This window comes from Callospermophilus lateralis, chromosome 16 (genome assembly GCF_048772815.1).
Source record: "Callospermophilus lateralis isolate mCalLat2 chromosome 16, mCalLat2.hap1, whole genome shotgun sequence".
Classification (NCBI taxonomy): domain Eukaryota; kingdom Metazoa; phylum Chordata; class Mammalia; order Rodentia; family Sciuridae; genus Callospermophilus; species Callospermophilus lateralis.
Genome location: NC_135320.1, coordinates 33,223,815 through 33,247,922, shown reverse-complemented (window position 1 = coordinate 33,247,922; position 24,108 = coordinate 33,223,815). Strand labels below are relative to the sequence as shown.

Sequence of the window (24,108 nt, the reverse complement as noted above, 5' to 3'; positions counted from 1 at the left end):
CTGGGGACTGAACCCAGGGTCTTATGTATGCCAGGTAAGCACGCTACCAACTGATCCATATCCCCAGCCCCGACTAAGAAATAAATTTGAAAAGCAATAATTTTTGTTTATTTTTATTTTTATTTTTTTAATATTTATTTATTTTTTTAGTTATCGGCAGACACAACATCTTTGTTGGTACGTGGTGCTGAGGATCGAACCCGGGCTGCACGCATGCCAGACGAGCGCACTACCGCTCGAGCCACATCCCCAGACTAAGAAAAGCAATAATTTTTAAACACCCTCACATACAACTAAAATAAATATCAAGCAACATGTTATTACTTTAAGTGCATAGATAATAACATAAAAAACTAAATATACTAATGCCAGTATTTTTTTAAATCTTCAAAAAGTTACAAATAATTTCATATAAAATAGAAATTAAATGACAATGACAAAAGCAGAAAAGCATTTAATAAAAACAACAAAATATAGAGAACATGGTTACCAATATGATTACTAATGCCTTAAATTGATTATTTAATAAAAATCAGTAAAATAGGCCCTTGTCTGAAAAATAAAAAATATAAAATTTAATCATCTCAAATATCTCAAATAAACATTAAAAGCAAGAAAGGGGAAGCATACACACACACACACACACACACACACATGATTAGGCAGAATCAGTTTCTATTTGTGTGTTCATATATAAATATGTAATATATATACATTTATTTGTATATATATACATTTTATGCACACATATATATGTGTATATATGTATTATTTAGAAGTTTATTTATGATTACTATGAATCCAAATTCATTTTTAAGAAGTGTATATGAAATTAATTATTTCTAAGGCAATTACTATTTTCTAAATTTGACTTAAGAAAACATAGGAGATCTATCTAAATAGACAAAAACATCCACAAAATGGAGTCAAATATTAAGACACTAATAGATCAAAGACACCAATAGATCAAAACATTTTAATGTTTTCATAGATTAGTTCTTCTAAAACTTTGAAAAATTATTACTTGTACAATTTTACAGCTGGTAGAACTCCAGATTTAAATACAATTCACAAATTACTATAAGAAAAATATAGCTGAATTCATGTATAGAAATCTGTCAACTTTCATCTCTGTAACTGTAATTATATATTTAGCAAATAGCAAAAAGCAAGTTTGGGACACTTAAAAAGCAATGTTTTAAGCTAAATAATACACTTTCAAGTGGGTAGTGATGCAAAAAATCCAGGATAAAAATTAAAATTTAAAAAATCTGATAAGAAATAATATTAATAGCTGCAAACCACATGAGAGACAAATTCTACAGTTTAATCAAAGGAATATTTCAAAATAAAACAAATGAAACCAAAACAAAAAGAAAACCCAACCCTCCAGAACAATTAATCAGAATTTAGAGTTTCTAAAATTAATTATCTAAAATACCTAGTTTCAAACACAAATTTTAAGGCAAGTAAAGAAATAATAAATTATAATCCTTATTCAGAGAAAACAGTAACAAATAGAAACTAATTCTGCTTAGCCACAGACATTACATTTGTCAATTAAATATTTCAAATCAGCTAATATACGTATATTAAAAAGTTAAAGAAAATCCAGTCAAAGAACTAAAGGAAAATATGATGACAATGATAAAATAGAAATAGCAAGGAAAACAAAAATCACCTTGGCAGGTATGGCTGAAAAGACAATAAATTTTCATTCACAGGCTCAGCGGAAGATTTGAGAAGAAAGAAGATGTGACCTTGAATATCAATCCATAAAATTTATCTAACTTAAAGCAGAGAGAGAAAACAGGTTTAGGAAAAAATTGAACAGAGGCTCACAAACTTAATGGGACAACATTAAGTTTACTATCACATGTGACAGAAGTCCCAAAAGGAGAGGAGAGAGAGTAGGGGATGGAAAAATTACTTGAAACAATGGTTGAAATTTTTCCAAATTGGATATAAAGTATTAATTTACAAATTCCAGAAGTTCAATAAACACCAGGAGAAACAGAAAGAGATCAACACCTAAACACATTAAAGTCACATTGCTGAAAAACAAAGAATAAATCTTAAAATCAGAAAGAAAAAAATTACTTATCATAGAAAAAAGCAATAGAATAGTTTGTTAACTTTTCTTCAGAAACAATGCAGGTCTGAAGCCAGCATAATAACATTCTGAGTGCTGGGGAAAAAATAGCTGTCAAATAAAACTTCTACATGTAGCAAAAAGAATCTCTTACTATTTTTTTTTCAAGCAAACCTACTTTTCAAGAAATTCTGAAAAAGTCCTTCAAATTGAAAGTAAATCATAAAAGTAAATCAGACAGTAACTTAGATCTTTAAGAAGGAATGAAGAGCACCAGATGATAAATATGTAGGCAAATACAAAAGGCTCTGTGTGTGTGTATTCCCTTTTCTCTTTTAATTTCTTAAAACACATAAAATTGTTTGAAGTAATAGCTATAACAGTATTTTGGAGCTATTATATCGCATGTATAGGTATAATAGATATGTATAAATGTCTTACATGTGATAATAATTTCATAAAGACAGAGAGGAAATGAAGGAGTGTTGGAGCAATGCTACCATAGTTTCCTGGAATTAAATAAATACTCAGCTGGTATTGATTGTGATAAGTTATAGATGAGCATAATAATGATTTTACTCTGAAAATAACTAAGAACATCTATAAATGGATTAATATGGTATGTTAAAAATGTTGGATATAAAATAAGCTGGTAAAGAAGGAACAGAGGAACTGAGTAATAGAGAAAGACATGAGACAGAAAACAAATATGCAAATGGTGGCACCATATGAACAATTACCTTTAAAGTCGACGACACCTCAATGAGTGAACATTGTAATCAAAAAGGGAGGCTGTCAATCTGGATAACAGAGCAGAATCCAGCTATATAGCATTTATGAGAAACACTTCAAAGGCACTAATAGATCAAAACTAAAAGGATGGAAATGACTTAGCTTACAAATAGTAAATATAAGAGATCTGGAGAGGCTGTATCAGACAAAACAGAGCCAAATATTAAGGGCCAAAAAGAAAATTTCATAGTGGTGAAAGGGAAATAAAATTATAAATATGCATGCACGTAAAAACAAACTTCTCTGTAAATGAAGGAAATCTTGACAGAAACTGAGTGAAAAAGTACATAATTGAACAATTATACTTGAAGAATTTATTATTCCTCTCAGTAACAGATAGCAGAATAAACAGAAAATCACTTAAGAATTTATGAAACTTGAACAGCATTATTAACCATCTGGACCTAATCTCTTCAGGAACTTTACTAAACTACAGCAGAGTATACATTCTTCTAAAATATATATCGAATAATCTCTAGGATAGATCATCTGCTAGCCATAGAAACAGATTTTGATGTCTACATTTAAATTTATGTAGATTGAAATTATACAACATATGTTTTCTGTCTGTAATCATATTGAAATTAGAAATCAACAACAGAAAGAAATTTGGGGAAATCCCACATACTTGGAAATTAAACAACACACTTCCAAAAGTAATCTGTGAGTCAAAGAAGAAACCACAAATGAAAACACAAGTCCAAATTTATGGGACACAGGTAAAGCAATGTTTAGCAAGTGTTCTACAGTTTTCAATGGTTATGTTAGAAGAAAGAAAGATTTAAAACTGATAAACTAATGTTCTACTTCAAGGAAGTAAAGCAGCACAAATCAAACCCAAAATAATCAAAAAGAAAATCAGAGAGAAAATACATTTAAAACACCCAAACCAAAGTAGAAAAATAACAATGAAGATTACTAAATTCAACATTTCATTGTTGGAAAAGATGATTAAAACTGGTAAACTATTAGCTAGAAAAGAGGCATGATGCAAACTATAAAAATAAAAAAAGAAACAGAAAAGAGGAGACATTATTACAGACATTGTAAGGACTCAGTGGGTTTGCAAAGGATTTTTTTTGTGTGTGTATTTTCACTACCTTTTTATTCCTTCTAATTAGTTATACATGACAGCAGAATGCATTGTACACAAGTGGAGCACGATTTTTCATCTCTCTGGTTGTACACAATGTAGAGTTGCACCATTTGTGCAATCACATATGTACTTAGGGTAATGACGTCTGTCTCATTCCTCCATCGTTCTCACTCCCATGCCCCCTCCCCTTCCTCATTCCCCTCTGCCCAATCCAAAGTTCCTCTGTTCTTCTCTTCCCTTGCCCTCCCCTCAGCCCCCATTATGGATCAGCAGCCACCTATTCGAGAAAACATTTGGCCTTTGGTTTTTTGGAATTGGCTTATTTCGCTTAGCATGATGTTCTCCAACTCCATCCATTTACCAAAGTTGCCAGGGAATTTTATGAACAATCTGACACCTAGAAATCAACAACTTCAATAAAATAGACACAATTCTCAAAAGAGGCCATGTTACCAAAATGTACTCAAGCAAGAATGTAAAATCAAAACAATTCCATAAAAGATTAAAAAAAAAAAATTAGTTGAGTGCGGTGGCACATGCCTGTAATCACAGTGGCTAGGGAAGCTGAGGCAGGAGGATTGGGAGTTCAAAGCCAGCCTCAGTGTCTTAGTGAGGTCTTATGCAACTCAGTAAGACCCAGTCTCTAAATAAAATGTGTTTTAAAAAAAGAACATTGGGCATGTGGTTCAGTGGTTAAGGGCTCCTAGTTTCAATCCCGTACACACACACACCAAAAAAAAAAAAAAAAAAAAAAAAAAAGAAAGAAAGAAAAAAAGAAACAATTCAATTAGTAATTTAATATCTTTTTAAGAAAGGAAACAAAAAATAGGTCAAAAGAATTGTCTTGGTGAATTTTTACCAAATACATTGAAAGAGATAAAGTAATCCACCTTATCTGTGAGGGATATAGTCTAAGACCATCCAATGGATGCGTGCAGGAAGAGTACTGAACCCTATAAGTCAATGTTTTTCTCATTTTAACTAAGCACTCATCGAGTACTACAGCCATAACTTTTGCAAGGTGAAGGATGATAGCTAAACTAGCATGAATTTCTCTTTCCTTCTTCCGAGTTTCACGGGAGAAGATTCATTCTTACTAAAGCTCTTAGCAACCTCAGCATTTTTTCTTTCATTAAGCCCATTTTGTTCCATTCTCCCAGATGTGGGACACCTATAAGAACTTAAATTGAACATCAAATATACCAGTTATGCATAGTTTTTTTAAACAATTAATAACAGTTTTATATTCACATGCAAGAAAATGAACTTAGTCCTCTACCTCAAGCCATACATAAAAATTAACCCAAGTTGGATCTATGTAAGAGCTAAAACTATAAACATGCAGGAGAAAATATTAAAGAGAATCTTTTTAATTTTAACAAAGGTAAAACTTTCCCTATATGAAATCCACAGCACAACCCATAAAACAATTGACAAATTAGACTTTTATCAAAATTTAGAAATTCTGATTTTCAAAACACATTGTTAAGAAAATAGCCATGGACTCAGAAAAAAATTTGCAGATTATTTATCTAAAAAAAAAGACATATCTAGAGTAATGAACTTTTACAACAGAAGTAAGAAGTCAGTCCAATTTCAAAAGAGGTAAAAGAACTTGAAAAACATTTTTTTCAAGAAAACATAAGAATGGCTAATCAGGATGAGAGTTTGGACAATATCATTAGCCATTAAGAAAATAATAATAAAGCTCGAAATGGCATACAATTATGTGCCACTAGAATGACTATAAAGAAAGTTGTCAATACTAAATTTTGTGAGCATAACTAGGTTCCTCATGCAGTGCTGGTGGGTGTGAGAATACAGTCACTTTGTAATTATCCTTATTTAGAAATTACAATTATTGTAAAATATTGTGTTTCATTACTACTCATCAATAATTAAGCTTCAAAGGGAATAAGATCCTAATTGTAAATGGCCAGATATCATCTTGTTCCTGTCTTCATTATGCATCTTAAGTCCAGTAATTTGCAGTCAAGGAAGCCCTGCCTACAAAACAGATACTTTTGGTTGGTAGGACACAATTTAACTATCAATAAGAAAAAGGTATAGGAATTCCTGAGAGGTCTTAGGGAGACATTGTTGAAAAATGCCTGAAATAAGCAAGTCCAGTCAAAGATAAAAGGAAATGTGAATTATCATTTCAATGTCTCTTTCCTGCAAGCAGAAATGTGGTGGGAAATATGCAGCTCTGTAACACCAATCATCTATATTTTTCAGCATTAAAGCAAGAGGACCAGTTGGAAAGAATACATGCTTTGGGGTAGGTACATTTACATATATGTAGTTGGGATGTATACATGCAAATGAGGTTCCGAAGCTAGAATCAGAAGTCATCATTCTGTAGAGATTTTGTGTTGGTGGCAGAAGGGACATTATAAAGGAGGGGTATCGGCCTTAAGTGACCCTTCTCTCAGCACCCCTCCACACAGTAGGAATTTCCTGGACCCCTCATCCTACCTGATGCTTGCTACCATGACATGTGCTCTGCCCTAGCTTCTGAAATGATCCTTTTGAGACTCCTTTTTCTTTCCTTTGGCTTTAGTGACCCTTTTCAGCTAAGTATTGGTAGAAAATCAATTGATCATATCAATTCATGAAAACAAATAAAAAGTCCTAATATTCCTAAGAGACATTTCCATTTTTAAAAAGTGCAACAGGTTTGGTTGCAATGGTGCATGCCTGTAATCCTTGTGATTTGGGAGGCTGAGGTAGGAGGATCTCAAGTTCAAAGCCAGCCTTGGCAACTTAGCAAGACCCTAAGCAAACTTGGTGAGACCCTGTCCAAAAAAAAAAAAAAAAAAAAAACAGCTGGGGATGTGGCTCAGTGATGAAGCACCCCTGGGTTTAATCCCTGGTATAAGAAAAAAAAAAAATTAAAAAGTGTAACTGGTAAATGGTGTAGATAAAATGCCAGAGAAAAGGGAGGCTCAGTGAAAGTTATTTTCCTTACCTATCCCTCAGATTCTTTCCTTTGTTGGTCCTTTAAGATGTACGATCTCTTTCAACTAAATCATAGCAAAGTATGTAGTTGATCTCTGTTCTGTACTCCCTGAACAAATGGCAAGGTTGAACATCTTCAACCTTCAACATCTTCAGTGTTTCAATAGCCACATTATGGACAGATGATAGGTTCAATGCCATGCTTGCAAGGAATTCCACTCCATGGGTGGAATTGATGGCAACCTGTCATATGACTTGGTAGGCTTTTGGGGACCTCTTCATTGTTCCTCAATAACATCATGACCACTCTGCTATCATTAAATTCAGCCTACTGGAGCCAGGCATTCCACCAACTTCTACTGAGCACTGGTTCTAGCTAGTTTCTGGATTGGTGTGGGTCTAGTGTTAGGTGCTGGAGAAAACCAGGTGAATCAGACAATACAGGGCCTTAAAGGAGTACAGTTTGTCAAAGCAAAATTGTCAAAGCTAAATTCTGTCCTTTTACATTTTAATCTCATGGTCTAAGAATAGCAGCAGTAGTTTCAGAGTCTCCTTTGTCAGTACCCACGTATAAAATTAGCACTCAATTGATCAGGAACACCTTCCACTGCACACAATTTACACCTATGCTGTTGATCAATAAATACAGTACAGACCCATGAAGATAAGTCTCTCAAACAAAGTTGAGTGCAAACAAGATTATGCCAGTCAATAGTGCATTATGTTTAACCTTTTTGTTGTTGTTGTTGTTGTTGTTGTTAACTATTCTTAACTCCAAAGGATGAGGGGAATTAATATTGTCATCCACAGGAAATGGGACCTGAGATTCAAAGGGACTTAATCTAGTCCCTCCAACCAGTGTAGGATGTAACCACTCTCCCAAATGTCTGAAAAGTTTTGCTAAAAAACCTAATTTCTAAATCAGGAAGGCCCCCCAAAGAACATAGGCAAGCTCTGTCTCGGAGTTTTAGTTGGGGAAAAAGAAATTCTAAAGTTAAAAAAAAATAATTCCCAATGATGTACCCAGTTATATATTCATTCATTCATTCATTCAATCTCCCACTTACCACACCCTCCCCGCCTCTTTCCCTCCCCTCTGTCTCCTCCCCACTCCCTCTTCCACTTCCTACTCCCTCCTCTTCCCTCCTTCCCTCAAGTACTTCTTCCTTAGGAGGCCATAGTGTTTCAGTCATAACAGATTTGCTGGATCCACCCGGACTCGTCCAGTCATTCTGTCCTGAGCAGATACAGACACTGTATTTGTTCCTCCTTCCTGCGCCCCGGCTGCTTCCTGACTACTAGTAGCTCTGGCCTGAGAACTCCTTCAAGAAGTTCTCCCAGGACACCTGGAGGAGAGGAGGAGAGTTTTTTCCGCAGCCAAGATCTGCTCGGTGAGGGAGAGCTGGGTGGGACTAGGCGCGGACCCCGCGGCGCACAGATCGCAGTGCACTGCGCCCTCTGACTGGCTCTCTGTTCCCAGGTGCATACGGACTTGGGGAGCAGCTACGCCAGGTGGCGGCGTCCAGGTGGGACCAATGAAGCGCAGCCTGAGGAAGATGCTACGCCCTGGGGAGAAGGAGCCCCAGGACGTAGTCTATCAGGGCGTGGAGGACGACATGGACGAATCTAAGGACTCCTTTAAGGTACCCGGGGCGATCCGCAGTGGGGACCGGCTCCGAAGTCTGGGAGGGGATTGGCTGGAGTTTTTCTTGTGGGCAGCATTTGGATATCGGGACTGGAAGCTGCCAGAGTGGAGTGGAGATGCTTGCTTCAGGGTGTGAGCACAATGTAAGTGTTCCTCACAACGGGGGGGGGGGGGGGGGGGGGGGGGGGCTTGCGGGCAGTGCTCAGGATGCGCCCCCGCAGTAACCATTCCTTTTCTGTGCGCTTACTTGTTCAACTTGTTTTTGTTGGTGGCTTTTGTTGGTGGGCAACTGCGATCTGGGAGCGCGAGCCAAAATGTACCTTTGTCATTTGCCAGAATCGGCGACAGTTTTAAAGTTTGTGCCTTTCGCATGGACACCACATTGGAAGTTGGATAGCTATCTAAGAGATTCTTTGGGATTGGGAAGCATTTTTGTCTAATAGTGTCAAGTAGAGAACCTGGAAATGCCTGAAGGACATCCATGAAATGGAAGGGCAGGATTGGGGGCGGGGAGCACCAGAAAGTCTAAGGAGGGGGAGAACTTTTGAAGGATGGCAGTTATTGTTTATTATGCAGTTCTCTGGGCTTTTTGACCTAATGCAGCCCAAGCTATCACTTGATGATGGTATCCTTCTAGTCAGAGGAGTAGAGGCTGTTGGGTTCCAGAAAACCCATCACTGTATTTCCTTGAATTGACAGCAGGAGGGAGGGTCTCTTTTTGTAATGAGAGGATATTATTAAAGATGGCTTTTCAAATTCCCATTTAAACTCCCTTTCCACAGTGAAACCATCTTAACAGTTCCTTACATATTTTTCAGCAAAAAACAATACTGATGCTATACAAATACTCACATGTTCATATATCTTTTTTATTTGCAAAAGAATGAAGTCACAGAGATTTATATTTTGACTTACTCATGAAATACATTTTAGTATACTTTTCAAATCAGTAGTTGAGATTTACCTTATTCTTTTTAGCAGCTTCGTGACACCCCATTGTATGAATGTACCATGATTTATTTAGTTAGTCCTGCACTGATAGACACCCCATTGTATGAATGTATCATGATTTATTTAGCCAGTCCTGCACTGATAGACACTTAGGTTGTCTTTTTTTGTTTTGTATTTTGCTATTACACTTGTGATTGGTTGTGTCTGTAAATGTAGATGATCTCTTGGATTATGTCTTTGAAGTTAACCTGGGACCAGAAGAAATTTTAAAATTTCAAAAATTATTTATGTAGTTCATTTTCTAGAGATATGTGCTGAAGGATTTTCACAGCCCAGTCTCAATCTTTTCTTCACATTTTTTTTAATTGTCTTTATTTCGTTTTATTGACTAAATGAAGTGGGGTCATTTATGTTATTTAAGGTTACATAAGGGCCTGCAGATCAAGGGATTTAGACATTTTATTTTGCTAACTGCAGTAATTGCAGGTCATTCCATAAAAATCCCAGTGGATGGACGCATTTTAATGCAATTTATATAACACTGTGAAGAGTTTTGAACTTAGGGGCTTTCTTGGTGGCTTTCTGATTTGAAAGATAGGGCTTATAACTTAATTTTCCAGTACATACACACAGTATCTCATGAATGCTAACTAGAGAATAAACCAGGCACATTGGGGAAAGCCTGTAATCCTGTCTACTCAGGAGGCTGAGGCAAGGCAATCACAAGTTTAAGGCAGCCTCAGCAACTTAGTGAGACCCTATCTCAAAATTAAAAAGTGTGGGGGATGCAGTTTAGTGGCAGAGTGCCCCTGGGTTCAATTCCTAGTTCTGGGGAAAAAAAATGGAAGGATGGAAGAAAACTTCTAAGATGAGAAATGTAGAAAAAGACCCATCAGACTGATGCCTTTGTCTTTTTCAATAACTTTCTTTCAAGAGAGTTAAAATGTGTTTATTTAACCTTTCATTTGTTGTAATCTCTCACCATAGTTTTCCTCCTTTTTTTGCCCCATTACTGCTTATATATATTTCATTAAAGCAAAGTAAAACAAATGAATTTGAAGTCTCTGATTTAAAAGGCCTAGTTATAATTAGCTTCTCTAAAGTGATCTAGTCTATAATGTACTGAATCCAGTCATATAGTTCAGAATTCAAAAGAGCCTGAAGAGACCCTGCAACAATAGGAAGCAGCATCAAATGAATATGTGATAATTTGTCTAAATGGCATCCTAGGCTTACCTTCAGAGCTTTCTTTAAGAAATGTCTTCAAAGCCTGACAACATACCAGATTCTGAATTGAGACTATCCAGTACATCAGTAATACCTTGTGAGCTCACAAGGTACTACTGAATTCACAGCCACAAAACAGTACCTAATAAACTTCCATGAGTACATGAGATGTGCTGGTAGTTCCTGTAAGGATTGTGAAGTTGGGTTTGTGTTGACAGCACATTGCTGAACAGAACCTATAAACTATTCTTTCAGGCACTAGGGTGGGCAGTACAGTATCATCATCCAAAGAGCATATCAAATTCAAGTGCAAAACACTTCCATATGGATTTAGGTATATACTTTTATTTAATAAGGCATGAAATTAAGGAAGAACATTTGATTTATTACTGAATATATGTAAATTTGAAAACAGGTGCTTATTTTATATCCTGCAGTCACTAAAGATATATATAGCTTATGTTGAACTCAGGTTTTTTTTAAGTTAAAGAGTGACCCATCTTATTTAAGAATCTACAACAGAAGAATAATTTCTTGAATGCTCACTGTGCTAACAGAAGTTAAATCCAAAGTTAAAAAATATGAGATTAAATTTTTATTTCAACCTGACATTTACTGAATTAATACTAATATACAGATTTTGTTTTTACTAATTTTATTAAGATACTTTAATTTAAGTATTTTAGGACTGTTTGATAGCTTTTTTTCAGTCATGAGATATTTTCTAGTTATCTTTAAAATAAAAATTGGAGTATGGACACATATATTATCATATGGCAAATGTCATAGTCAAAGGAAGAACTAGAGTAAAGTATCTGGATCTTTTGTTTGGGGGCGTTTCCTGCATTTTCAGAAGATAGTCATTGTATAATGGGTTCCATTGAAAGCTACTGTCTGATAGAACATTTGCTTTGAGTCTATGTAGTGAAGTATTCATTAAGAAATAGCTTTGGAAAAATTTTAGACAAATGTTTACTCTGTCACTTATTTGTAATCTGGAAGTCACATTAAGAAATAATTTTAATTATTATGTAGCCACAGAATTGGAATGAGGTTCTATTAATTTTTCCTTATTTTGCTCTGATTTATGTTAGGCCTCTTTAAATTTAAACAACATGGAGGATCCCAAAGAATGTTTGTCTGATTTATAGCTGCCAATATTTATCAATTAGAAATTGAAGTAGAGAAAAGCCTTAAAAAATGAGAAGAAACAGCACACTCCAGTAAAACAAACCAGTGCTGGGAGTTCCCACACACCTGGGAGACTCCACTGTGGACTGGAAAGAGAGTCAGAGAGGTTGGATGGCAGTGGTTGTTAACACCATCAGGAAGACCTCCTTGCAGGCAGGATTTAGGAGGGCTACAGGAAGCTGGGTGGATTGGGAACAGGAGAGGAAGAAGGTGCCTATCATTCAGGTGAAGAACTTGCAGAGCTCATGGCATGAACACAGCAGCACAGCATGGAGCTGCAAAGGCCCAGCTCCTAGAGGCCACCACAGGCCATTAAAGGACACATTTGCCTTTGGCTTCAGCCACAGTTTGGGGTTAAAATCTGCAACTTACCTTTGAATTTGAGTTTGTCTTTGGTAAGCAAATATCAGAATAACTCAATGGCATTTCTAGCCTCTCTAAACCCTATATGATCAATGATCTCATCATAATGGAAACAATGTGAAATTGTTAACAGTAGGATTATATATGCCAATCAAATTTATTTTTTTATTTATTTAGGGTACCCGGGATTGAACTCAGGGGCACGCAACCACTGAGCCACATCCCCAGCCCTATTTTTTTTTTTTTTTGTACTTTATTTAGAGACAGGGTCTCACTGAGTTGAGTTGCTTAGCACCTCACTTTTGCTGAGGCTGGCTTTGCACTCATGGTCCTCCTGTCTCAGCCTTCCAAGCCACTGGAATTATAGGTATGTGTCACCTCACCCAGCCAGATTTATTGATAATACCTAACAATTCACTTTCAAATATAGGCAAGAATTCTAGAAGCGACTTTGAATAAAAATCTTATCAGTCAATTGAAGTATAATTACTTTTGTAATTAATGATTTTGAAAATTCTTCATTTTTTTTGTGTTAGGCAGACATTAAAATCTTTCAAATGATTGAATAAGAAAATATATTGTCAGTATATTTATGAGAGGATCCAATAGTCAATTTTAGGAAGAACTTCATACACTTTATTACCCAGCATATTTATAAACATTTAAATAGTAATGTAAGGTAGGTGATAGAGTCAAGTTTATAACATGAAAACTTTTATAAAAAATTGGTTTGCAGTAGTGACCTTAATAGCATTAAATAAAATGGCCTTTAAAGTTTCATTTAACTATTAGTCATTTAATTCTGTTTAGGCTATGAGCTTTCTAAGAGAAATCCTATTGAGAAATTTTTTATATCTTGTGAGAATGAATCAAAAGCAGAATGTAAACACTATCACCTAAAAATTTCACAAGAGAGAAACACAGTGTCATCCATGATAAATCATCTCCAGTCTACACATGGTTAACATAAAAAAAAATACAGAGAGAAGTAGGGTGTTCAAGTAAGCTCTGGCTCTTCCCCTGACGTGAGTGGAAGTGGCATTTGTTTGGAATGATACATTCACAGACTAGTGACAGCAGGTCTAAAAACTTATTGAGCCTGCCCTTCCAAGTCTGTTCTTAAGCTTTATGATATCTTGTTCCACTGCATGATTCATTCCATGTCGGTGTTTTTTTTAATCTCACATTCAGCTTCTATTATATATTGATTGTTAACATTTGTCATGCAGCCAAAAATATATTACACATACCACTTGTCAGGATACTGACAATTGTCCTGGTGCAATAAAGATGAGGCATTACATATTCCCTGGGGAAGTGGGCATCATTCTGAATTACTGCTTAAGTGAATCACAAGATAGTGCTGGAGGATGGTTTAGCTTTGTTCTATAAGGAAACATTGGATGGAGTTTGCCTGTAGGCAGGAAAGCCCAAGAAGACAGTAATTTAGATTCCTGGACTTAAGAATCCTTGTATTTATAAAAACCTTTAAAGCTAATCTGAATTCTTCATGCTGTAGTTTAAGTACATTTTCACCTGGCAAAGCAAATTCCTCTGTATTTTCACAGTATTTATTATTTGTCAGAGCACCTCTGTTAAGTTCACTTCTGAACTTTCTCTAAGGCCTTTATAGCTACAGCAAATTTAAGTTTACAATAAGGAAAATCAAAACTTTATTTAATGTACTTATCAGTGCTTAGGCATTTGCTTTTCCCTTTTTATGTCTGAGAGCATTTTATATACTTCAATAAAAAATACTTAATTATAAGCATGACAGTTTGGATAATTGTAAACCTGTTAAAGCTATTAGATCTATAGTCAAAAGTTCTGCATATTCTTGTTTAAGGTAATGGGTTTTCTTATATCCCTGTAGGTGGTTTTTGAAGGAAATGCACATAGGTTACAAAACTTTATCAAGAACCGAAGGAAATTAAGCAAATATGATGATACCAATGCTTCACCTTTGCATCATGCAGCCGCAGAAGGTCAAGTGGAACTGATGAAGACGATCATCAGTGGTTCTTCTTGTGCAGGTAACAAAGTGTTACAGTGAGTGCTCCGTAAACCATCCTCCCACTAGATTGCCTGGGAAGAGTGGTATGAAGCAGTTCTACAGGGTAGATTCGTACCAGAATGAAAGATGCTGAAGAACTGTCACCTTCTGGAGTGTTGGTTTCCTTGCAGATGTGTGTTGCTCAAAAATTTCCACTGAAATACTGTAAAGGAGAGTAAAAACATCTGGGATACACATCACAAATTCAAACTTTCTTTGACTTTTAGGCAGATCATGAAAATTCATGTACATTTTATGAACCTTTCTATGCTATTTCAGAAGATGTTATTTATTCTACACTTAAATTAATCATTGAATGAAACTGACCCTTCAAAAAGAGGGGCCATCTCCTTCTCTCGGCCTGACACCTGGCTTTGTGTGAGAAGTGCATCTGTAGGCATTGACTGAGGTGGATGCTTAAACAGTGAGATGGTATCATAAGACCTTTGCTGTTGTGGAAAATGAATTAGTAGAAGTCTTGTTAAAAATCTATTTTTGCATGAAGGAAAAAGAGAGATTGGAGTAAGGAAAAGAGAGAGATTCGGGAGATATGTGCATGCAGGGTCCACAGTGCTTGACAACAGGCGGAGCTTGAGGACTAAGCGGCAGGGATTTGGAACTGACTTTGACAATCCTAACTTAGAAGATGAATCTAACAGTATAACCATCTCAAAAAGGGGGTTATGAGTAAACAGAAGAAACGTGAGTATGAGGGTGTACGGAGATATTGAACAGCCCAGGGGACTGCCCCTTGGAAATATCCAATAGATAATAGAAGGAAAGGAGTCACCCCTGTGCAGCCGTTGTTATAGGAAGTAGACGAGACTGTGGAAGTGAATGAATACACTTTAAGAGACCACAGATTGCTAGTGAAGGTAGCTAAGGGCAGAGTACCAACTGTAAGTGATAGATGGCAAAGGAACTGCCAGAAAAAGGATGAAGAGGGTGATAGATGTAAGACTGATGATACACAGGCCAAGGGAGAAGTTATTAAGATGGATGATACAAGGATCAATAGCTCCAAAGAGTTCAAGTAGGAAGGTGATTACAAGAAATCCCTATATTAGAAGGCTCCAGTGACCTGGAAAGTGGTGCCAATGTTCTGGAAAGTGGTGAAATAAAAGCCAAATTCAAGATATTTAGTTAGTAAGTAGCACTTTGTAAGCATAGCCCCCTGTTAATTAAGTTTGCTGAATGGAGTGCTCCATCTCGCTCGGACAGAATGTTCAAGAGATGTGCATGAGTGTGTAACTCTCAGGGTATGGAAGAGTGTGTGTGTGTGTGTGTGCCTGTGTGTGTGTTTTTGAGAGTGAAGCACTTTGATGAATGAAAGGAGATACTGGAGAGAGACAGGAAATACAGCTGCACCGTGGTTTCAGGTATTATCGACAGTCCCTAACTCATATTTATGAGTGAATCCTTTTTTCCCTCCCCAGACATAAGGATATTCTGCCAATGATTAAAATAGTTGATAAAGCAGATAGGCATGTCTATTTTACAATAGCTATAGGGCACTGCAGGAATGAAAGGGAATATTATTCTTAAACCCACAGGGTAAATAGTACTATTTATTTTATTGTACAAATATGTGAAAACTGCAGCATCAGGAGCTTAAGCTCAAATTCTCATTTTGTTAACTTGTGGAGAATCTGTTTTCTCATTAATGTGTTTGGAAATATCACCATAGGTCAGGCATTCTGCTAAGATCTTTAAAGGCATGATCTAATATTATTGTCTCTGTGTCTGTGTATTTTATTTTTACTAACTTTGACTATGAGAAAGCTGAGGTTCAAAGAGATAATATGAACTCCTCATTAGCTGTGATGTTAGCAAGACTTTCAACCTCTCTTGGTTTCAGAGACTTCATTTTTCTGAAAATTGGTCTTAGTGGTACCTCATGGGCTATTGGAAGTTACAGTGAAATCTTAGTCATATGGAATCTAGTAGATTGCCTGTTCTATGGTCCCTGCTCTTGTGTAATCTCAATGTTTACCAGAATCCTAAAATTTGTAAACATAAAAACATGTAGCAATAAGATCCATTTCTTATGGGCCCTATAGACAGAAATTTAATTAAATTAATTAATTAGTCAATTGATAGAGTCAGTGCCATGCTTTCATATGTTCCCTAAAGGTGCCCTTAGAGGTTTCTTGAGAACCGAAGCTACATTTTCCTTTCTGATAAAGAAGCTAACAGCCAATTATAGTAACACTTTGGCACAGTCCAAGCAAAATTTAATGCATGTTTTGGTATTTTTTTTCCCCTAGTGTTGAATGTAATGGACGATTATGGAAACACCCCTTTGCACTGGGCTACAGAAAAAAACCAGGTTGAAAGTGTTAAGTTTCTTCTCAGCCAAGGAGCAAACCCAAACCTCCGAAATGGCAACATGATGGCACCCCTTCACATAGCCGCTCAGGGCATGTACAACGAGATCATAAAGGTGAGCCTGCTCTCCCTCTCATAGGGGTGTCGGAGCAGGGACTGGCACCAGATACATCTCTCTCTGCCTAGGCCAAGTGGCCAACCTAAACTTCAGGGGCAAATGAAAGGTAATGACCACCGTGGTTACCTCTCACCACCTGGTGCTGATGGTGGTGGTGGAGGCGAGAGTGATAGTCTTCTCTTAATTTACCAAGCATTTTTTTTAAGAGATTTGTGTTTTAATTTCTTAAGTCCTTATTACAAAAAACTATAACATTGTTAGTATCTCCATTTCACAGCTGAGGAAGATGAGTCATAGAGAGAATTAAATAACTTGCCTAATATCACATGACTGCTGAAAGCAAGAATTAGGACTTTGGTTCTCATCTTGAAGTGCCCAAGCTCAGGCTTTACCATTCACACCTTATTAACTAAATGACTACAAGAAAGAAGCCGATGAGTGCCTCGGTGAAAACAGAAACCTTAATTATGAGGTGCTGTTTTGTTAGGGTGAGTGGCCTGCCTCAGGATTAGCTAGCAGAAGACATAGGCTCCTCTTGGGGAATTATTCTTGTTTTTCAAGTTTGTTTTTCAGTGAGTTTGCTGAAACAAAAGAAATCCTGGTGAGTGCCTAAGGGTGAGATTTAGGCCATGCATTTCCCCCACCTCTTCTGTGGGATATTGAACCTCGGTCCTTGAACTTGAAATACATTTTCCCAGGGAGACGATATTGAAGATGCTAATCTGGCTATTGCGCTAATCTACACCAAAGCCTAATTGTCTACAAATCACCAAAGATATCTCTTTTTAGCACAAAATTTCTTCTCTCAGTCCTCTGAGACCCTAGCTTCTATAAGCCTGGCATACAGAGAGTAAGGGATTCTCCCTTCCTACTTCCCACTATTCCCGATTTGGAACTCTGCACATGATGTTGTCATGAAATGTTTGTATGCTTTTCTTCCTCACTGGCTAGTTATCCTTGAAGGAGGGAATGTGTCTTACTCATCTAAATGTCTCCAACCCTCAGAACTGTGCTGGTCCATGGTGGGAGTTGAATAAACAATTGAATGCAGATGTACAGGAGAGAGCTAAAGTATTGGTACCCCTGAAGGAGGTTGAAGCAGCCCCCTGAGGAGGTTATTAGAAAGGTCTCTGGCAACAATTTGTCCAGTCTTCTTAATATCTATGTTATTCATGAGCCTGGTGCTGCTTCCATATCCTCCACATTGGGCCACTTGTGACTCCATAGATTCCCCCAGTGGTGTCACATATTTCCTCCTGGATCTTTTATGCTTTCTCTGAAGGCTCTTTTCAGAAACAGATGCCCATTAACTTAATTAATCTTGACTCTAAAAGTGTGATTTGGGAATTCAAAAGCAGGTAGTAGTTGAAAGCTATTGTTAATTAGAAAAATAAAGTTTCAGACCAACACATACAGAAAGGTACGCATAGCATGGAAATAGAAAAGAAAGCTTAGAAGTAAGTTCACCCCATCATTGATTTATAAACTAGATGTAGAAATAAACCAAATTTTCCTGGGTGGCACCATAATAGAAGAAAAATAGGATCATAGGAAAGTTGAAATGTTCTCTCCCATACTTAGTCTTACCAGCCACAATTATGGCCTAAAAATATTTTCAAACCCCTCTAGTTTATCAGAGACAAGAGGAGGAGGATTTTGGAGTGTTTCCCTGAATTCTTATGAATTGCAGTCTTCCCAGCCTGCCTCTCCCAGTCATGCCCATGAGTCTGGCCTGCACCCACCCAGCCAGCCATGGCCAGTTTAGAAATTTCCTTTACTTTTCCACCAGCCTCTCCCCCACTTTTTACCACTGCTTATATGGTTGTAAAATAAAAATTTGTTGTCAATATATTACCTCCAATACTTCCACAGACAGTATAATATTCTCTGGGGTCTCCTGGCCCAGGGATTAGGGGGTAGCCATATTTCTCAATGGTCTTCATCCTTGGGGCCTGAACTCAAAACAGCCAGTTGTTTGAAGCTCCCACAAGGTTTCCTGGATTCTTATTATAGGAACCTCAGAGAGCTCACTTGCCAACCTCCCAGACTTGCCTGGTCATGACTGAATTGAAATGGGTGCACACTTGAGTTTCTCTCTCTGGAGCTGCTGCCACATATAATTAACAGATTTTTGAAATCGTGCTTATGATAGTACGATAGTAATGTCCTAATAAATGCTGCAAACCTGTGATTCTAAGAGGGCAAAGAGAAAAACAATCTCTTCTGGTAGAGTTTAGAGTGTTCTTTTATATGTGAATATAGCACTTCTTAAGAATGGAATGTAAAGGTGCCTATTGTTCATAAAGGGAACTTTTAAAAATCTCATTTCCCTTTATCCATCAATAATTCCCCTCTGTGTTCTTGTGGACTGAAACCTTAGTTTAATTTTCTCATATAAGCTGAGCTTATTAGTAATTCATTTGCTGACACTCACATTGGGCAGATTCTATTAAAGAAGGGACTCTACTAGGAGGTTGGGTACTATTTTAAGCAAGTCAAAGTTTTTAAGAAATAACTTGTTGAATAAGTTTTTAAAAAACAATGTAATTATGAACCTATGTCATAGTTTTATCTTGGTGTTACTGGAAGAGGAAAGGCCTCTACTAGGTCAATTAATAAATTTCTGTCTTGAGAGAAACCCTTATATGAGACAACTTTTGTTAGTTTTAATATGAAAATAAAGGCTGGTTAAAGACCTATAGATATGGCCAGTATTACAGTGTTACAGTTGCAGTCACCAGGTGAGTAAGGGACAAGTCTTCAATTAAATTCTATCAGAAAAATTACTGGACCATTTTATTGGGCTCCTAACTTTTTGTATCATAGAAAATTCTCTATTCCAGACCAAAGATGAATTGTTTAAATTGTTGTACTCATGTGTTACATAGTGCTTGCTTTTCTCAACTGACAAGAATGGAATTTTCTTTGACATTTCCCAGAATTTTTGCAGTTGAGGTAAAAGAGTAATGATGAGGGGGGAAAGAGACCTTTCCTGCTTCCCTCTCTTCTTTTCTCTCTCCTCTTCTCTCCCCCCTTCCTTTTCTCCTATGCACGTATTCCAAATAGCTCCATACTTTTATTTATTGAAAATATTAGTTAATGGGACTCACTTCAATTGAGAAGTAGTAAGACTGTGTTAATTATTTAAAATTGTTATTTAAAATTCTATTTCCAATTCCACAATTAAATATTGTCTTAAAGGATGTGATATTAAAATCATTATTTTTTCCTTTGATAAAAGAATATCCACTATGTGCAAGATTTCATGCCAGATCATGTGGGAGAAAGATGAAAAAAAGATAAGACATGGTCCCTGTAACGAGAGACCTTAGAATCAAGGGGAAGACAAATTCTTATTTGGAAATATATAATTTTGCTTTTTGACAGTTTTTCTCTTCTTGTGTAGGTCTTGACTGAGCACAGAAGTACTAATATTAATTTGGAAGGAGAAAATGGAAACACAGCATTATTAACCACATGCGCCAAGGATAATAGTGAAGCACTGCAAATTTTGGTTTGTGTTTTAATCATATTTTGCTTTATCTTTTCATGAATATGACATGAATTATTGTTAGTTACAGCAGCTCTTTATTGTCTAACCATCTTAGCAAAATATAAAATATAGAAAAGAGGTTGGGAAAAAACCCCTAGTTCTGTGTGTTTTTATATGTGTGTACACTCCTTAGATTCTAAATGGACCTGATTACTTACAGGAGACTAACAGAGCATGAAATAAAAGGTGAGAAAATTGAAGTGAAAAGAAATTCAGGCAGGAAAGTTTAAGATGAAGTTGATGGTCCTACTAGAATATAGAATACAAAGTATAGCAACCTGTATATTGATAAAGACAGTCAGACATTTGACTTTGACTTCCAATGGGAAAAAGGGAAAATGTATAGGGTCAATTCCAGATTGATTTGGTCCATAAGATAAAGCTATGAGAAATACAGCATTCTTGTTCCCAAGACCAGAAGAAAAATTGTTGCCATGGGTTCTCAAAGGGGGGGTCCCTGAGTGTTTTAATGACTAAAGGTCCTTGGTGGAAGCCACAGTCCTATGTACAGAGCCAGCTTTTTCTCTGGCAGGGTTTCCTGGGGTGGTCCAGTGAAATGCTGAAGATGTCTGTCTTTCAAATATTCCTTAATTACCTGCCTGATATCCAGGCCAGGTTCTATATTTTATCAATTGATTTTGCCTTGTCACCATTATAAAGAATAATATAATAAAATTTAAAATAATTTTGAAATATTTTTCTGATATTGAGATGCAGAAGTATGAGTTAATGTATTTACTACATGTACTTAAAGCATAAAAGGTAAGATGATTAAAACAAAAAGAGAATCAATAAAAAAGAGAATCAAATTAAATAAAATCACACTCAAACCAAGAATTTAGGGAAAAAGTTTTAAATAAACCAAAACCAAATAGTAATAACAAAATAGTAAAGTTGAAAACACTTTAGAAAATAATGTGTTTAAAATCTTATTTCTTTGCAAGTGTAATTTTTAAGTGTACACTGTGTGATCATATTGTTCAAAAAACTTTTACTTAACATATTGCTTAATAATATGATTTGATGAATTATGTCTTTCATTTTGGGATATACAAAATTTTACATATAAATACATAACTTTATTTAAATTACCTCTAGAAGGCAAGGTCACAGGTATTTGCTTCTCCCACTGTTCTACAGTTTAAAAGCTGTTTTATAATGTAATAATAAAAGATGCTTAAAACAAAATTGAAGTTCCATGACTTATAGAAAATGGTACTTGAAAATGATTGGCTCAGACTACAAGATATTAGGGCTAGGGGTATGGCTCAGTGGTAGAGTGCTTGCTAGCATGTGTGAGGCCCAGGCTTTGGTCCTCAGCACCACATAAAAATAAATAAATAAATAAAATAAAGTTATTAAACAGAAAGTTTTTTTAAAAAAGATATAATACAATGCTAAATTCTTCTAACATCTTTTTAGAAAGAATCTTCCTTAGTGAAAACTACCTGATTTTTATGACTTGATAAGAATATTGGTGTATTATTTATAAATCTTTACCTACCTTTTCTTGTTTCTTTAGTTTTTTAAATTAATTTTGCATAAAGGAAAGGAAAAGAATCTGGACAATATTATCACTTTATTTGTATAAGAAATTGAAAATGAGAATAGAAGTTACGAAAATGTTTTAAAAATGTGCTGACCTTTCCCACCCATGTCCTGCTCGGGTGGTAGGATTGGGATTTTCCTTGGTGGAATGGGCTGATTGAGAAATAAAAGCTAGGAAAAATAGAACTGTGAGAAAACCACAGAACACAGAATATAGTTTTAAAAGTTGGGGCAGGACAGGCAAGCTGACCAGAGGGATCCAGTCCCTGACAAAATAAAGCTCACACCTGCTTTGTTTAGATCAGGAGACATCAAAGAAGCTGTAGAATATTCTTTTCCAAGAAAGGTTAAAGGTGGGCTGTTCAGTTCCTAGGGTCATACCCAACTCCAGTGCTCTATGAGGAACCTTTCTAGCAGAGCCAAGGGAAAGGTCATGTGCATTGGGTGGTCTATCATCACGGAAGAACTTTGGAAAGTTCCCAATGCCAGGCCTGTCCCTCCTTGGCTTCCAGAGAGAAGGTCCTCATGTGTTTCACAGATGGCTTCCTGCAGGCTGTGGTTTGCTGTGGAATCAAGACCAATATTTCTGTATCTTGGAGTTACTTCATCTTTGGAAGACATGAAGTATCTCTATTTCAGAATCTTAGCTTAGTTCCCAAATTGCCTTTTTGCCTAGACTTTATATCACATGAAGGCTTTTGTATATTTTTGAACAGACCCTGAAGAGTGAAACAGCCTGAAGAACAGAAATTCTTGTCTACCCCTGTGATGTGTTGGTTAACTTGTGTAATTGACTCCCCCACTACCCCTTTTCTTTTTTTTTCAGTTAAATAAAGGAGCTAAGCTATGTAAATCCAATAAATGGGGAGATTTCCCTGTTCACCAAGCTGCATTTTCTGGTGCCAAAAAATGCATGGAAATAATATTAAAGCATGGTGAGTGGAGGCTTTTCTACCTTCTGTATGATAAAGAAACCTGTTCTGTTAAACACTATTAATTTGAAAAACATTTAATAGAATTTATGCATAGCCTTTTATGTAAGTCTAAATGTCCTTTCTTTTAAAAAAATTGTATTATTTCAAATATTCCTCTTGAATGGCATTTTCTTCTAAAGGTGAAGAACATGGATACTGTCGACAGAGTCACATTAACTTTGTGAATAATAAGAAAGTCAGTCCGCTCCACTTGGCGGTTCAAAGTGGAGACTTGGAAATGATTAAAATGTGCCTGGACAATGGTGCACACATAGACCTGGTGGAGGTACTTGTTCACAGTCTAAATTATACTTTTATTTTAGGATTGTTATAAATATTTTCCAAAATGCTTTATAGTTCTGTTAAAGTCAATTTAGATTGAAAACATATATAGCAGAAAATAAATATTATTTCCTTATATCCATTGCAGAGAATCCAGAAGAGTAAGTCCCCAAATTTTTATTGATAAATTGCAATATGTCAAAAACAATTGCAAATACAGATACAGTAAAGAGGATATCCAGTCTAACTGCCATTAAACATGTTAAGGCCTACCCTCAAAGATAATACAGTTCCTATTTTTATCTTGGAACATTAAAGTCCTGCCATGAGTGTCTTTGGTTAGAGTGCTATTCTGAAGAGTACTCTCTTTTAACCAGGGATAACCTAATTTCTAAGGATAAGTATGTGAAAAAGTGTTGACTGCATCTGGGTTCTGACTTTACGCCAGGCATGTTTGATTAAAAGATACTTAGGCCCTTTTTTCTTCTATCTCTTGGGTTTTGGGTGACAACACCCTCCACTCCCATCTAACCTCAAAGACTTGTCCTCTCTGGTGGAAGAGGAGATTAGTTAGTAATCATATACAACTTCTGGACACTGTCCCTAAATCTCTTCAATCTAGAAATGAGGAGTTACCACTGTTGGTATGGGGTTGGAAGTCACTTTGTATACTGGGTGCTTACAACAGTGGATAAGACAAGGTACTCATACTCCTGGGAGAAAGAATGGCATTCGGATAATGATGATAGTAGTATACACCAAGAACTGTCAGATTGTAAGGAAGCATGATTGCTAGCTATGATTTTTATACTGATACTTTTCAGTAGATGCATCTGAGAATGACTTATCTTCATAAATTTGACATTCCTTGATCTGGGGAGAAGAAACTCACAACTGACTATAAATTATATTCTTAAATTAAAGTTTAAACACT

The 24,108-nt window shown here is 36.2% G+C and overlaps 1 protein-coding gene across 1 annotated transcript in view; it reads left to right on the top strand.

The window, feature by feature from the left end:
* Positions 1 to 8,476: 8,476 nt before the first annotated feature.
* Trpa1 (transient receptor potential cation channel subfamily A member 1) overlaps positions 8,477 to 24,108 on the top strand; it is a 49,360-nt gene continuing 33,728 nt past the window's right edge. Inside the window, exons 1-6 of the mRNA XM_076835767.1 lie at positions 8,477 to 8,584; positions 14,192 to 14,351; positions 16,639 to 16,814; positions 20,224 to 20,331; positions 22,745 to 22,853; positions 23,033 to 23,178. Coding sequence (XP_076691882.1) covers positions 8,477 to 8,584; positions 14,192 to 14,351; positions 16,639 to 16,814; positions 20,224 to 20,331; positions 22,745 to 22,853; positions 23,033 to 23,178 — 807 coding nt within the window. The remainder of the gene's footprint in view (positions 8,585 to 14,191; positions 14,352 to 16,638; positions 16,815 to 20,223; positions 20,332 to 22,744; positions 22,854 to 23,032; positions 23,179 to 24,108) is intronic.